General features: G+C 32.2%; 1 protein-coding gene across 2 annotated transcripts in view; it reads left to right on the top strand.

The window, feature by feature from the left end:
- COPS2 (COP9 signalosome subunit 2) overlaps positions 1-13,603 on the top strand; it is a 28,369-nt gene extending 14,766 nt beyond the window's left edge. Inside the window, exons 4-13 of one of the 2 annotated variants that reach the window (XM_060149509.1) lie at positions 147-272; positions 2,199-2,288; positions 2,408-2,485; positions 4,384-4,558; positions 5,900-6,078; positions 6,190-6,242; positions 9,126-9,223; positions 10,413-10,495; positions 11,004-11,062; positions 11,685-13,603. In XM_060149509.1, the coding sequence (XP_060005492.1) occupies positions 147-272; positions 2,199-2,288; positions 2,408-2,485; positions 4,384-4,558; positions 5,900-6,078; positions 6,190-6,242; positions 9,126-9,223; positions 10,413-10,495; positions 11,004-11,062; positions 11,685-11,829 (1,086 nt within the window). In that variant the 3' untranslated portion in view covers positions 11,830-13,603. Of the gene's footprint in view, positions 1-146; positions 273-2,177; positions 2,289-2,407; positions 2,486-4,383; positions 4,559-5,899; positions 6,079-6,189; positions 6,243-9,125; positions 9,224-10,412; positions 10,496-11,003; positions 11,063-11,684 lie in introns of both variants that reach the window. The other variant, XM_060149501.1, reaches the window with a different exon arrangement.
- Positions 13,604-13,955: the final 352 nt, after the last annotated feature.

The following is a 13,955-nucleotide window of genomic DNA, read 5'->3' as shown; positions in this document are numbered from 1 at the left end:
TTTTATTTATGTTTCTGTCATACAGTTTCTCTATTATTGAAAAACTATTTTTCAATTAGCTAGTAATATGTACTGTAATCTTAATCATGTGTATATATCTTAGTAAATAAATATGTACCTAGTAATGCACTTTTCTTCCCTCACAGACAAACTTTCCAGAAATGATGAACAGATATAAACAACTATTGACCTATATTCGGAGTGCGGTCACAAGAAATTATTCTGAAAAATCCATTAATTCTATTCTTGATTATATCTCCACTTCTAAGCAGGTTAGATTCTGTTTTTCCCTCTTAGTACTTATTAATATGTTTATCATTTATACTAAGGGCTTTGTTTTTTTGTTTTTAAGGCCTAGAGGTTTTATTTAAGCAGTTATGCTCGTTTTTATTTTTAGTGTGCTTTAAAAATAATGTGTATTTTATTCTTGATTACAGTACTAATTGTATAATATTAAAAGATTATAACCCTAGCTTAATCTCTTTAAATATCATCTTCAGATACTAACGATCTGCACACAACTTTTGCAGGCTTATATTAGACTCCCATACAGTTACTATCACAGTTCCTTCTAATAAACTTCATCAGCACTTCAGCTAGCCACCCTGAGCTGTTAATACTTAACAGTGAGTCAGGTGGTTTGTGTAGATTTGATTAGATAAAGATCCTTGTGAGGAGAACCTGTACTCATATCGATTAGTAATTGGCATTACTCATTAGGTGTTCAATTCAATAAGTTCTATTACAAAGAATAGGTGGATGATGGATGATGAAACTACAGTGGGTATGGGGAATGATAGTGCTTTCATTATTCTAGTCTTTGATTATTAAGAAAAGCAATGATTATTTTATTGCTAAGGTAATTTTTAATTGGACTGTTTGTTTATATTCTTTTAAGCAACATAGTCCTAAGTTTCAGCTTTCTTACGCTATGATGTTGGAACACAAGAAGTAGTTTCTATATCACTTAGCATTTCTTAGAACGTTTGATAACTCTTTGTACTCAAAAAATGTTCATCTCAGAATCAGCGTCTTTCATTCTGTCTTTTCTGCTAGATGTTGTTTTTATTTCTTGAGGCAGTTTATTTTTACTGTTTATATCTAAAATATATGTAATGGAAATAGAGGAAGATAAACTTATGTTCAGAACATTAACACTTAATGGCACTAATTCTAGAGTTCTTAAATATCAGGGGGCTTTTCTTAAGTGGGAAAATATTTTCTGAGTTTTACAAACAAGTGTTATCAAAACAGTTTTTTGTACATTATTCATAAATGGTATGCCAGATATTGGGGGGGAATTAAGTAATTTAAAACTTTAAGATTGTGTGTTGCTTCATGCTATTATATGTAAGCTTTTTGTCTTTTTGAAAGTAAGTATAGATATTGGTTGGGCAACACTTGACTTACTGTGCCATCGGCAGTCGTGAATAAATAGGCAACTTTTTCTGAAAGTATCAAGCTTTCCTGTTCTCATGGCCCTCTTACCTCTTGATCCTGTTAAGTAGAGACCTAGAGAATCAGGTATTCAAACAAAGGTAGAGCCAGAAGCGGGGGGAGGGGGACAGAGGGGCTTATCATAATGCAAAACAAACAGCAATTTCCATTAAAAAAGTCAGACTTATGAACTGATGGTGTTAGACTCAGCTAAAATTGTGCTAGACTTTTCCCTCCACTCAACTCCAACAGTTTACCAGTAACTTAAAAGCTTGTAGTCCAGTTAATTGATTAGTGACATTTATAGAAGAATTTTTGAGGGAAGAGACTTATTCTTTGTTTCTTTAACAACTTAGTGTTTGCCATATAGTAGGCACCAAATAAGAGTTGAGTGCATAAGATATACACTATTAATAATAAACAGCACAACTAGTTCTATGTGCATGTCATTCACTTTGCTAATATAGAACAAGTTATTAGATTGAAAAGGACAAACCTGTACTACTAGAGCATTAGACATTTTCTGGGTTTTATTTTTTTTAACACATAAAAACACATCTTGGCACTTTTTGTAAATTTGGTCTGTACTTTGCTAAAGTTTTGTTAATTTTGTGGACTGTCACAGACATTCAATAAGATACAGATAGTGTATCTTATGTATATTAAAGTTCAAAGATGCACTTTTAGTTTGCTCAAATTAACTTTATTAACAGGTACAAATTTGCTGTTTACAATTATAGAATTCTGATTTTTTATGTCAGATGGATTTACTGCAGGAATTCTATGAAACAACACTGGAAGCTTTGAAAGATGCTAAGAATGACAGACTGTGGTTTAAGACAAATACAAAGGTAACAATTATAATTACATTTTTTTTCTTTTGGAGAGTGGGCGGGTATCCTTGATAAACTCTATAAAGATGCACCTTCTGTTGAAATCTTTTAATTTTAATAAGTTTATTTTTTTACAGCTGGGGAAATTATATTTAGAACGAGAGGAATATGGAAAGCTTCAAAAAATTTTACGCCAGTTACATCAGTCCTGCCAGGTAGCATTCTTTTATTTTTTCTTAATATTTCTTCATAATAAAAAAGCATAAGAAAAAATTGTATTTGAAACATTGTTTAGGGATGTTTTTGTTCAAGCATCATTGCAAAAATAAAATTTGGAAAATAAGTTACCAGAGAGCTAATTTTTTCTGAGAATTACATTTCTTCCTCCTAGTCCTAATTTCAATCCTTATCTTTGTAGAATGAGGCATAGGTATCAATAAATGAACAGACCAGTCATTAATACTAAAAATAAGGCTTTCATATTTAATTATGTACCCTATGAAAATTGGAAATGATATTATAGATATACATCATAAAGATATTTTATATTCTAGTTTTCATGTATGAATCCTCTGTAACACCACTGTCCCATAGAACTTCATGTGATGTTAGAAACATTCTGTATCTGTGCTCTCCAATATAGTAGCATTAGATACATGTCATCAAGCACTTGAAACGTGACTAGTGAGATGAAGGTACTGAGTTTTTAATTTAATTTAAATTTGGATAACCATGTGGTCTGGACAGTACACCTGTATAACTTTCTAAATGTGAGCTGTAATTTTGTATTTCCTTTTTTGTCTTGATCAATAAGTTACTTGATATTAGTTTAAATATTATGTAGAAATACTGTTTTAAATATTTTTATGCTCTTTCAATGCCATGTACTCTTATTTTAATTATATGTGTTATTTCTGTGACTGGGTAAAAAGTTAATCAGAAAAGTGTTCTAAATCATCTGCAGATATTTTCATTTAATAATTTTACCTTTTTTTAGTTTTTAAAAACAGGAAAATGTTTTATATTTCATAATAGGTTTGGTTTATAAGGCAGATCAGTCATTTATGGATTGTTTCTTATCTATACATTCTTAAGGGAATCTGATACATAACCAGCTGTGTGTTCACTTCCACATGAAATGAAAATGGTTGAGAAGGCATTTCTAATTTTAAAAAGCCCTACAAATATATACATAAGGAATATGAAAAAGCCCTCTGGAGAAGTTTTTGCTTGGTTTATTTCAGAACATAAGGAAAATGCCATCTGGATTGTAAATAACATTAAAGCATAGAGAGATGCATAATAATCTGAACGTACAGATTGTCTTACGTATCATATTTTTTAGTCTGGTTGTGACTCAGTGAAAAACAAATAAAGGGAAGTTTTAAGTTGGAAGACCAAATAAATAATAAATTTTGGCTTTGTGTATGTCAGTGCTTGATGTTATGATTATCTGACTGTTGACCATATTCTGTTTTTCGTGGCCTGTGTTTTGTGGGCTGTTGGTCATCTTTCAAAGTCGAACTCAAATCTCCCCACCTTTGTTATTCCCTTGACATCCCCCAAGAGAATTAGTCCTTTCTCTTCCATTCTTGGGACTTGGTTCATACTTAACTAGAGTTATTATCATTTATATTATAATTTATCTGTTGACAGATTGGTCTTCTAGATTATGAACTTTTTGAGATCAGGGACATTGGCTTATTTAAATTTGTATTTCCCCAAGGTAGTCCCAGTACCTGGCACTAGGAAGGCACTTGAGAAGTGCTTTTGATTGAATCAGTGGATCTAAAGTAGTTGTGAAGATTTGAAGAAGACCATTCATAATCTCCTAGATAAAACAAAACATTGCAACTTTTATACATAAAAAAATACCTCTGGCCACTTTTTTCCTATTGAATGACTAGAAAATACAAAAATGACTAGAAAATGAGTTCCTTTTTGGCCATTGAAGGTCATGTTCTTAGTAATCTAGGTCCCAATTGAAACTTGTAATGCATTTTCCCACAGAATTAGTATTATAAGTGTAAGGTTCTCAGGGTAACTCAAGTAAAAATCACTAGGTTGACTCTGAATTCTGTCTGGACTAAATGTTCATTATTTGCTTTCCTAGACTGATGATGGAGAAGATGACCTGAAAAAAGGCACACAGTTATTAGAAATATATGCTTTGGAAATTCAAATGTACACGGCACAGAAAAATAACAAAAAACTTAAAGCACTCTATGAACAGTCACTTCACATCAAGTCTGCCATCCCTCATCCACTGATCATGGGAGTCATCAGAGGCAAGTTTGGTTTGGAAAGCGTGGGCAGTTGTCATGGGAAGATATCAAGGTGTCCTTACATATGATTGAATGACTCTGAAGGTTGTTTGTTTTAGTGAAAATAAAAGGCAAAGTGGTGAAGTCAAAGAAATGATCTAGTCTTAGAAGGGAATTAGGATGAATCTTTGTCTTTGTAAAATTTACATCAGTAAAGATATTATTAATAAAAAATTCACCATCAGAAATTCTGTTGTTGAATTGTAATGATATATATATAATTACTTTCTTTTTTAATGATTTATTTATTTTTTATTGAAGTATAGTTAATTTACAATGTGTTAATTTCTGCTATACAGCAAAGTGACTCAGTTATACATATATATACATTCTTTTTTATATTCTTTTCCTTTATGATTTATCACAGGATATTGAATATAGTGTGCTGTGCTGTACAATAGGACCTTGTTATTTATCCATTCTATATGTAATAGTTTTCTATTAACCCCAAACTTCCAGTCCATTCCTCCTTCCCCCCTCCCCCTTGGCAACCACAAGTCTGTTCTCTATGTCTGTGAGTCTGTTTCTGTTCTGTAGATATGTTCATTTGTGGCTTTATTTTATATGAGTGATACCATATGGGATTTGTCTTTCTCTTTCTGACTTACTTCACTTAGTATGATAATCTCTAGTTGCATCCATGTTGCTGCAAATGGCATTATTTCATTCTTTTTTATGGCCAGGTAGTATTCCATTGTGTATATGTACCACATCTTCTTTATCCATTCATCTGTTGATGAACATTTAAGTTGTTTCCATGTCTTGGCTACTGTGAACTCTGTGAACATAGAGATACATGTATCTTTTTGAATTATAAGTTTCTCTGGATATATGCCCAGGAGTGGGAATGCTGGATCGTATGGTAATTCTGTTTTTAGTTTTCTGAGGAACCTCCATACTGTTTTCCATAGTGACTGCACCAATTTAACATTCCCACCAATAGTGTAGGAGGGTTCTTCCCTTTCCTCCACACCTGCTCCAGCATTTGCTATTTGTAGACTTTTTAATGATGGCCATTCTGATTGGTGTGAGGTGGTAGCTCATTGCAGTTTTGATAAAATTACTTTCTACTTCAACTGAGAATAAAGATTTGCAAATGCTTGTTTGGCTGATGTTTAATGAAGAGCTTGCTTTTAAGAATTAAAGTATGTGCCCTTTACACACTACAGGAGCTAGTAGTCTTCAAGATATAGAATTAAAAGACTGGAAGCACTGAAATAGTTTTCATTTGATTTTTATAAAGTGTTCAATCTTGTTATTACAGAACTGAAAATGTCCTCTTTTCTCCTGTTTTATTCTTTACAGAATGTGGTGGTAAAATGCACTTGAGAGAAGGTGAATTTGAAAAGGCACACACTGATTTTTTTGAAGCCTTCAAGAATTATGATGAATCGGGAAGTCCAAGGCGAACCACTTGCTTAAAATATTTGGTCTTAGCAAATATGCTAATGAAATCGGGAATAAATCCATTTGACTCACAGGAGGTATGTTTGTGCTCTAATTCTTCATTTCTATCAGCTATCTCTTGTGAAAATAAATGTACTCTTTCTTTGTACATACACAATTAATTCTTCTTCTTTTTTTTAACTGTTTAGGCCAAACCTTACAAAAATGATCCAGAAATTCTAGCAATGACGAATTTAGTAAGGTAAGCTTTAATATTTCAGTTAAGGTAAATTACCTTAAAGCAGTGAATTAATAGGAGAGAGGAGAGAACTTTTCAGAATTCAGTTAATACTCAATGTTTGCTCTCTTATATTTTGGCTTGAAGTATACCAAAGTTGATGAAATTTTTTAAGTCATTTATTTTACTGTTTCTGTTACTCACAAGATTTTATAAGTATTCATTATCTGTATGAGTGTGTGCACACACTGTTTTTCAGTAGAAAGCTGTAGAGGTTTTAGAACAATTTCACAATGTTACAGTTTCTACCTGCCTTAATCCAAAATGAAATTATGAATTGGTCTACATTAGTCAAGAATTTTCAGTAAGACAGTTTCTTTACTTGTATATTTTCTTAATTGACAAGATTAAAAATTACTTTAAATAAATTTGCCTCAGCTAAATTTCTGATGTAAGGAGCAGCAGAGGTGTCATACTGGTAAGAAATCTAAGGATTTATTGTTGCCTTTTGTGGAGAAAGATATGACTAATTATAGCTAATGACTAAAAAACCTGCCATAATCAATTAATATTAAACAAAATTAAAGAAAATGAAACCAAGCAAAGAGCCTAGAAAAGACCTGTTTTTGTAAAAGAAATCAATGAGCAAGAAAAATTTTCCTCTGGGCCAGGAATAGATGGAGCCTAGGCTTTAATGGGCTTTCTTTATAGAAAACTGAGGAACTTACTAGGTTTCAAGTCCATTGTTTAGATTGTACGGCTGAGTACCAAGACAGGAAGAATGTAGTTAGGGACATGGGGCAAGGTTGGGTTTTTTTGTTTGTTTTCAGATACTTGTAGGTAATTTAGATGACCAGGCATTGTCTTAATAGTCTTTTTTTTTAATTTAAAAAAGTACTGTTAGACTATAAATTATGAGTCACCTACATATAAATTTTATATACTTGGAGAGAATAGCTTATTTCATAATACTGTTTAAGCTTCTGTGTAAAATGTCCTCATTTACTTTGTTTTTATTTGGCTATGACTTTTACAAGTTAGTAGGCTTTTTGTTTGTTTGAAACCTTAATTTTAGCTGTAAAAAATAAGATTTTATTTTAAGGGGACTACGAATGGTTAGGGGATAAAAAACCTAAACTGGGCTTCCCTGGTGGCGCAGTGGTTGAGAGTCTGCCTGCCGATGCAGGGGACACAGGTTCGTGCCCCGGTCCGGGAAGATCCCACATGCCGCGGAGCGGCTGGGCCCGTGAGCCATGGCTGCTGAGCCTGCGCGTCCAGAGCCTGTGCTCCGCAACGGGAGAGGCCACAACAGTGAGAGGCCCGCGTACCGCAAAAAAAAAAAAACCTAAACTGCAACATTAAAAAATCAGTTTCTTTTTTATTGTTTACTTCTTTAGTTTATCTTAATATATATTTGTTGAATTAAGTTGATTTTAGTTATGAAAGGAGGCTTCTCCATCTTTATTTCAAATAGTTTATTCTACCTACATTTGGCCACATTAAGAGATTATTTGTTTAGAGGTTAGCTACCTAATACTTTTAAAAAATGTTTATTAAGTTATATTGCTAAGCGACAGTTTAACTTTTAAAACTCTTAAAGAAATATTGAGGGAAAGTTTTGCCCTGGACATTAATATTTTGTTCAAATTAAATTGGTTAAATGCATTAAATGGATTAAAGTACTGATTTATCAGACCTTTAAAAAGTAATGGCTATATTTGTATATTATGTCTTACAATTTACTCTAGTGAAGCCTCTGTATTGGAACTCTAAAACTTATTTTAATGATAAATTTTGAAAGAAGTGGCCTGTGGTGTCCCACATTTTGTGTAAGATTTTTTTTTTTTAAGCCACTTAAATAGTGGAAGAATGTCTTTTGGTTAAAATATATGTGTGTGCAAGTGTTTTCACTATTTGAATATATCCTCCTATAGTATTATATATTACAATAATATATTTGGGGTAGGTAAGAAAAGTAATGCTTCCTAATTTTATCTTCCTAGTCAGTTGCCAGCAGACTAGAGGAAAATAATTCCTGTTGAAGCACTTGAATCACCTGTCCCTAACATGAAGTTACATTGCGACCCAACAGATGGAAGCACAGCAGAGGGCGTGCAGAATGGCTGATGATATGTCTTACATATAAAGCAGACAGTGGTGCCATATCCAGAAGGTTGGCTTCTTCCTTCTCAGCACCTTTAGCAAAATCCCCATAGTGCCTCCGAGAGTAGATAGTAGACGTCTCAGAGAATCATGAATGTAAATCAGCCTTTGGCCTTCTGCAGCAGTGTCCATCACTCTCTACTTTGTGTGTGTATCCCATTTGGCACTAATTATCTGCCACCAATGTTTCTGCTGTATAGCTCAGTGGAATTCTAAGGCTAGAGAGAATTGAGAATCAAATGTTCCCTTTAAGAAGTTTTGGCAGTTGCTGGTACCTTTCTAGAAGATAAAAATTAGGAAGCTGCATTTCTGAATAACCTTCAGGGAGGATATACTGTCTTACATCCAAACTCCTCCATACAGTAGTATGCATGAAACCTGGTTTCTTAGGGATTAAACGCACAGTTTAGGTTAAAAGCATCAAGCATTAAACAGTTATTAAACTGTTGTCAATTCTTAATACCAAGATTTAGGGAAGATTTTAATTAGCTATGTATAAATACAATATTATAATCCCAGAAGATATAATTTATCTTTCCTTTATAAAACCAAAAGCATTAAAAAGGAAATTCATTTTATTTTCAGAAGGATACATGTGTGTTTAATTCCAATTTCCATGACAGAAACTATAATATAATTTAGATTTTTCCATATAAAAATTGAGAAATAGGCTCTTTGGTTTATCTGATTTAATATATGACTTCTTCATGTTTGACAAAATTTATGCTTTTCTTTTTCTCTTAGTGCCTATCAGAATAATGACATCACTGAATTTGAAAAGATTCTAAAAACAAATCACAGCAACATCATGGATGATCCTTTCATAAGGGAACACATTGAAGGTATATTCTTTCTGCTGAAATTGTTACTTTCTTTGTCACTGTCAAACAGTACTTCTTAATGGAGCTACATGGAATTAAGCTGTTTTTCTTCTGTTTATTGCAAAATATAGAAATGTTTCTAAATGCTGTCATGGAATGGAATATTCCTTAAAATTATAAAGCTGTTTTAAAGAAATCACTAGCCAATTTCATTTATTAATGTAATCAATTTCTTATATGATGTCCATTTCATTTAAGGTGGCTGTCCCTTTTACCTTCTTATTCTAATTTAGATATTGTTGCATGTTTATTACTGATGTTGAAGTTCAAAGTTAATTTTTAGGATTTATTTTTGACAACAAAAGTTTTGAAAACAGCCTGCTGTTGATAATGCTGAGATGCACTTACTTTGAAAAGGTAGGCTAACACTGTACCAACAAACGTATGAGATTTTTAATAAGTTCTGATTAACAAAGATAAAAGTCGTCTCTTTGTTCTGGAACCGCTTATACCTCCAGTGTTCCTACCTGTTATGGAGCTATTTGAGGGTTTTTAATAACCATTTGGGACAACTTATTCAAATCCTTGAATTCCAGATGCATTAAGAAAATCCAAAGATTAGAAGTAATGTTCTTTTGTTCCTCACCTTCCTTTCTCTTTCATTCAGCAGATATTTTTAAAGTTCTTATTTGAACATAGAACGATACTATATTTTGTGGGCATAGCAAAATATAGAACTCTTGTGCATGAACTTCTATCTATTTTTTTTTAAGGACACTTACATGAAGAACTAGGGATAACTGTAAAATCATTGTATAAAATGTACTATAGGTTTTGAAAGAGCATAAAATAAGGAACTTGGCGGGTACAAATTAGAGCTTCTTGAAAGAGGAAACTGTAGAGGAAATGATGAGCAGTGAAGTATTATTGAGAAGGCAAGAGGATATTTTAAGTAGTATCACAACGTGAGCAAAATCAGGGAGGTGGGAACAAGAAAAAATTATGTGAAAGACAACCTTTAATCATACTATGCATCTGTTGAACCCAGATGTTTTTAGATACAAATACCTTATGTTCTTGTTAGGAAGAAAGATGTATTTTGAGAAGATAAATGATATAGTTAATTAATATAATTTAGAAGTACATAGTGATTCATAAAGCTATACAAACTAGTAAATACAAATGTGTTATTTTAACTTTTTTCTTTCAGAGCTTTTGCGAAACATCAGAACACAAGTGCTTATAAAATTAATTAAGCCTTACACAAGAATACATATTCCTTTTATTTCTAAGGTACTTTTATTCATTGATTTTAATATTTATAATTTGTGGTTATAAATGCAGTATACCTATCTTCTATTTAAAAGAGTGATTCTTGTTAACATTTTGTAATACTACATTTTTAAAATACAGCATAACTTAAGGTTTTTCCTTTCAGTGTGAATTTTTCTGTTTTCCTGGCATAAATTGAGTTAAAAGAGAAATAAGGAATCATTATATTTCATTTTAAAGATTCCTTCAGCCTCAGAGAAAATTGTAGGAGAGAAAGTGGCTAAAATATATAATGAATGTATGGCTAAGCCCAACCACAATAAAATTATAGCAGGGGTATACTTTTAAAGTTAACAAGTTGGATTTTATCAGACGTGTGTTCTCAGAAGTATTTTGAACAGATAATGAAATTTGCTTTAAATTTTCTTTTTTAAGTGGTAGAAATGAATTTATTTAAGAATAATTATATAAAATCATAAAGTCTTTCAAAAAGTTAATTGGTAGAATTATAATGAGTCTCTTGTCTTAGGAGTTAAACATAGATGTAGCTGATGTGGAGAGCTTGCTGGTGCAGTGCATATTGGATAAGTAAGTACTTGACTATTTTGTACCACAAAATGTTTAGGACATAAGTTTGAATAATGATGGCAATGGTAACAGTTGAATTCTTGATTTTTCATAAAACTCTCTGGCTGTGGTTTTCTATTAAAAGAGATATATGTGTGTGATGGCTTTTTATAAATGAATGATCCTGTTAAGCACATGATCTTTGAAAAAGTTCTAAAAGACTTTTCAAAAGGTTTCTCTTTCAGTATATGACCCATATACAGCTAGAGAATTATTTAATGGATAGTATTATTTTGTTTTTAAAGTTTAAGGTATGATACATAATAGTTTGGAAATTGTATCTTTCTTAAATGCAGTATGTTATTTAAAGCTTCACATATTACATTTGCTCCTGATTAATTGGGTAAGTATATGCCTGTTGGTTCTTTGAATGAAATTGGTGAAAGGTAGCTGAAATCTGGTTTCTGTCTGAAGTTTGAATAAGGTAGTGAATGTTAAATTAATGCTGAACTCAACCATTCACCGTAGGCAGCAGCTTTTTTCTTTTGCATTTATTGATATTGTGACTATTGTATGAAGTCCAGAAGATATGTTTAGTGAAAATGGTTTGTAGACATGTCTTCTTTTATTTATTTATTTCCAGCACTATTCATGGCCGAATTGATCAAGTCAACCAACTCCTTGAATTGGATCATCAGAAGAGGGGTGGTGCCCGATATACTGCACTAGATAAATGGACCAACCAACTAAATTCTCTCAACCAGGCTGTAGTCAGTAAACTGGCTTAACAGAGAACAAGCTTTTACAGACATACTTAAGTGCAGAGATGTAACCCTTAAAAGAACTGGGAATGGCAAAACTACTGTCGGTTGATGTGTCCCGAAAATTATTGGAGTTATGGCAGAAGTGCTTTTTTTGATCAACTGGTTTGTGTTTTGCTGCTGCATTTATCCCAAGAAAAACAGCTTTAATCTCCAGAAGAAAACCAAAATGCCGTGGGATTTATGCTGTATTGACATCTTGCCCTAAAACATACAACATCATAGTAATTTGTCATGGGCAACATGACCAGAGAGAAGATTTTTGTCATGATTTTAAATACACTGACACGCTACTGTTGGTTAAATTTAAACGTGTTTTACCTGCAGAAATTCTCTCACAAATAACCTGCAATAACTTGAAATGCATACCCTTTTGAACACTTCCTTTTCTCATGTATAAATTAAAATGTTTGCTGCATTTTGCAAAATGTCAGTTCTCCAAAAATGTGTCCGTATATTTCTGTACCTGCAGTGTAGTAAAGGTTTAGATGAAACCCCATAATTATAGTGGCATACTGTCACTTAGGTTTCAAGCAGCAAAATAAACAGTGCAGCTCAGAAATTGTAGTTTGGTTCTTGATGCGTTTTTATTACATGTGGGGTTTTGTTTTGTTTTTTAGTACCTTAGAAATGTCAAATTATTTTTCTTCAGTTAATGTTAAAAAGCCTGGGAGCAAATAAGTCAGTTATTTGCTTTCAAGTTTTTAAGGAGAATTAGTTTCTAACAAAACATTTGCATAGTACTTAACTTTGAAAGTGATACTTTAAAGGAATAAAATCCTTTTTTTTTTTTTAAGAATGATACTCCTTTTTAAACGATTCTAACTCTCAGAATGTTCACTTTAAACAAATACGCCAGAATATAGACAGCTAAATGAATGTTACCCTGCATCGTGATCATGCTGGAAAATTGTTTCCTAATTCCAGCAATCTACCGTTGCTCAAAACCTTTTGGGTTTTGCTCTTTTACAGTTGCATTCAGAGCTAATTTCAGTCACACACACTATTAACTTTATGATTGCATATTGTTAAAAAAAAAAAAAGTATTACCCAACTTGATTGTTTTATAGTTACCATTTTTGGGTACCAAATGTCTTTTGACTGTTTCCAAAAATTAAATCAATCTATGAGGTAATAGTAGGAAGTATGCAACTGTCTTTGAAGGCGATCGCAAAAGAGTTTTAAAGGTATTTTGAGCAGTGGTAGCATAGTTAGGAGAATGAACTGTGGCCTTCCAAGGTGACTACCTTAAAGGAGACGCAGCTCATTTGAATGTATTGAGTTTTGGATGTATTCGTTTCATTTAAGAAAACAAAGTTCACATTATTTTATAGAGTCGAAAGGAAGAACTAAGATTAAGATAATTTGTTTGGTTTTTCTATTGCTTGTTATTTTGTAAAAAGAAGTGAGTGGTAGTTCAGAAGGAAGACTGTTGTAACTGAAGAATGACAACCAAGAATTTTTGATCATTAAATCAGATTTTATAAACAGTGGAAGGAGCATGGACTTAAAAACAAGGCAGGCTTATTTGGTTTTGTCAAAATTTTACGAAAATATGTGATATATATTTATACTAAAACTATATAATCCTTAGATATAGGAGAGCAATCAGTTAATGTCTTTAGCAGATTAAAGCAGTATTAAATACAGGTGCAACTTGAAAATGTAGAAAACTGAAAGAAAATGAAAGACAAAATTAATGTCTCTGGTAGGGAATAAAAAAGTTTAAGATATTATAAAATTATGTGTACTTTTTTCTCTTTTGCATAAATCATTTGTGAAAAATGTGCTAAATTAATTTTTACAGGAGTAGTAATAATTAGGATTTATTTTTCAACATAATTTAGAGACTCTTGTTACCCAAATAAAAATGACAAGTTTCTGTGCCTATATTCAACTATGTATGCATGTGATATAACTGGAAAAAGGTTTTGCTTATATTTGAATTGATGGAATTAGAATTCAAGGGGTTTGAATGACGTGATTTAACTCTTACTCTCCAACTCAACATGCCCAGTTCTCCTGTGGTATCTTTGCTGCGTGCAGTAGTGCACCTTCCAGTTTCTAGGGAAAGCATGCACTTGTTATTTTTT

This window comes from Lagenorhynchus albirostris, chromosome 1, assembly GCF_949774975.1.
Source record: "Lagenorhynchus albirostris chromosome 1, mLagAlb1.1, whole genome shotgun sequence".
NCBI classification, from domain to species: Eukaryota; Metazoa; Chordata; class Mammalia; order Artiodactyla; family Delphinidae; genus Lagenorhynchus; species Lagenorhynchus albirostris.
Note: the sequence above shows the minus strand (reverse complement) of the source record. Positions and strands in the feature narration are given on the sequence as shown.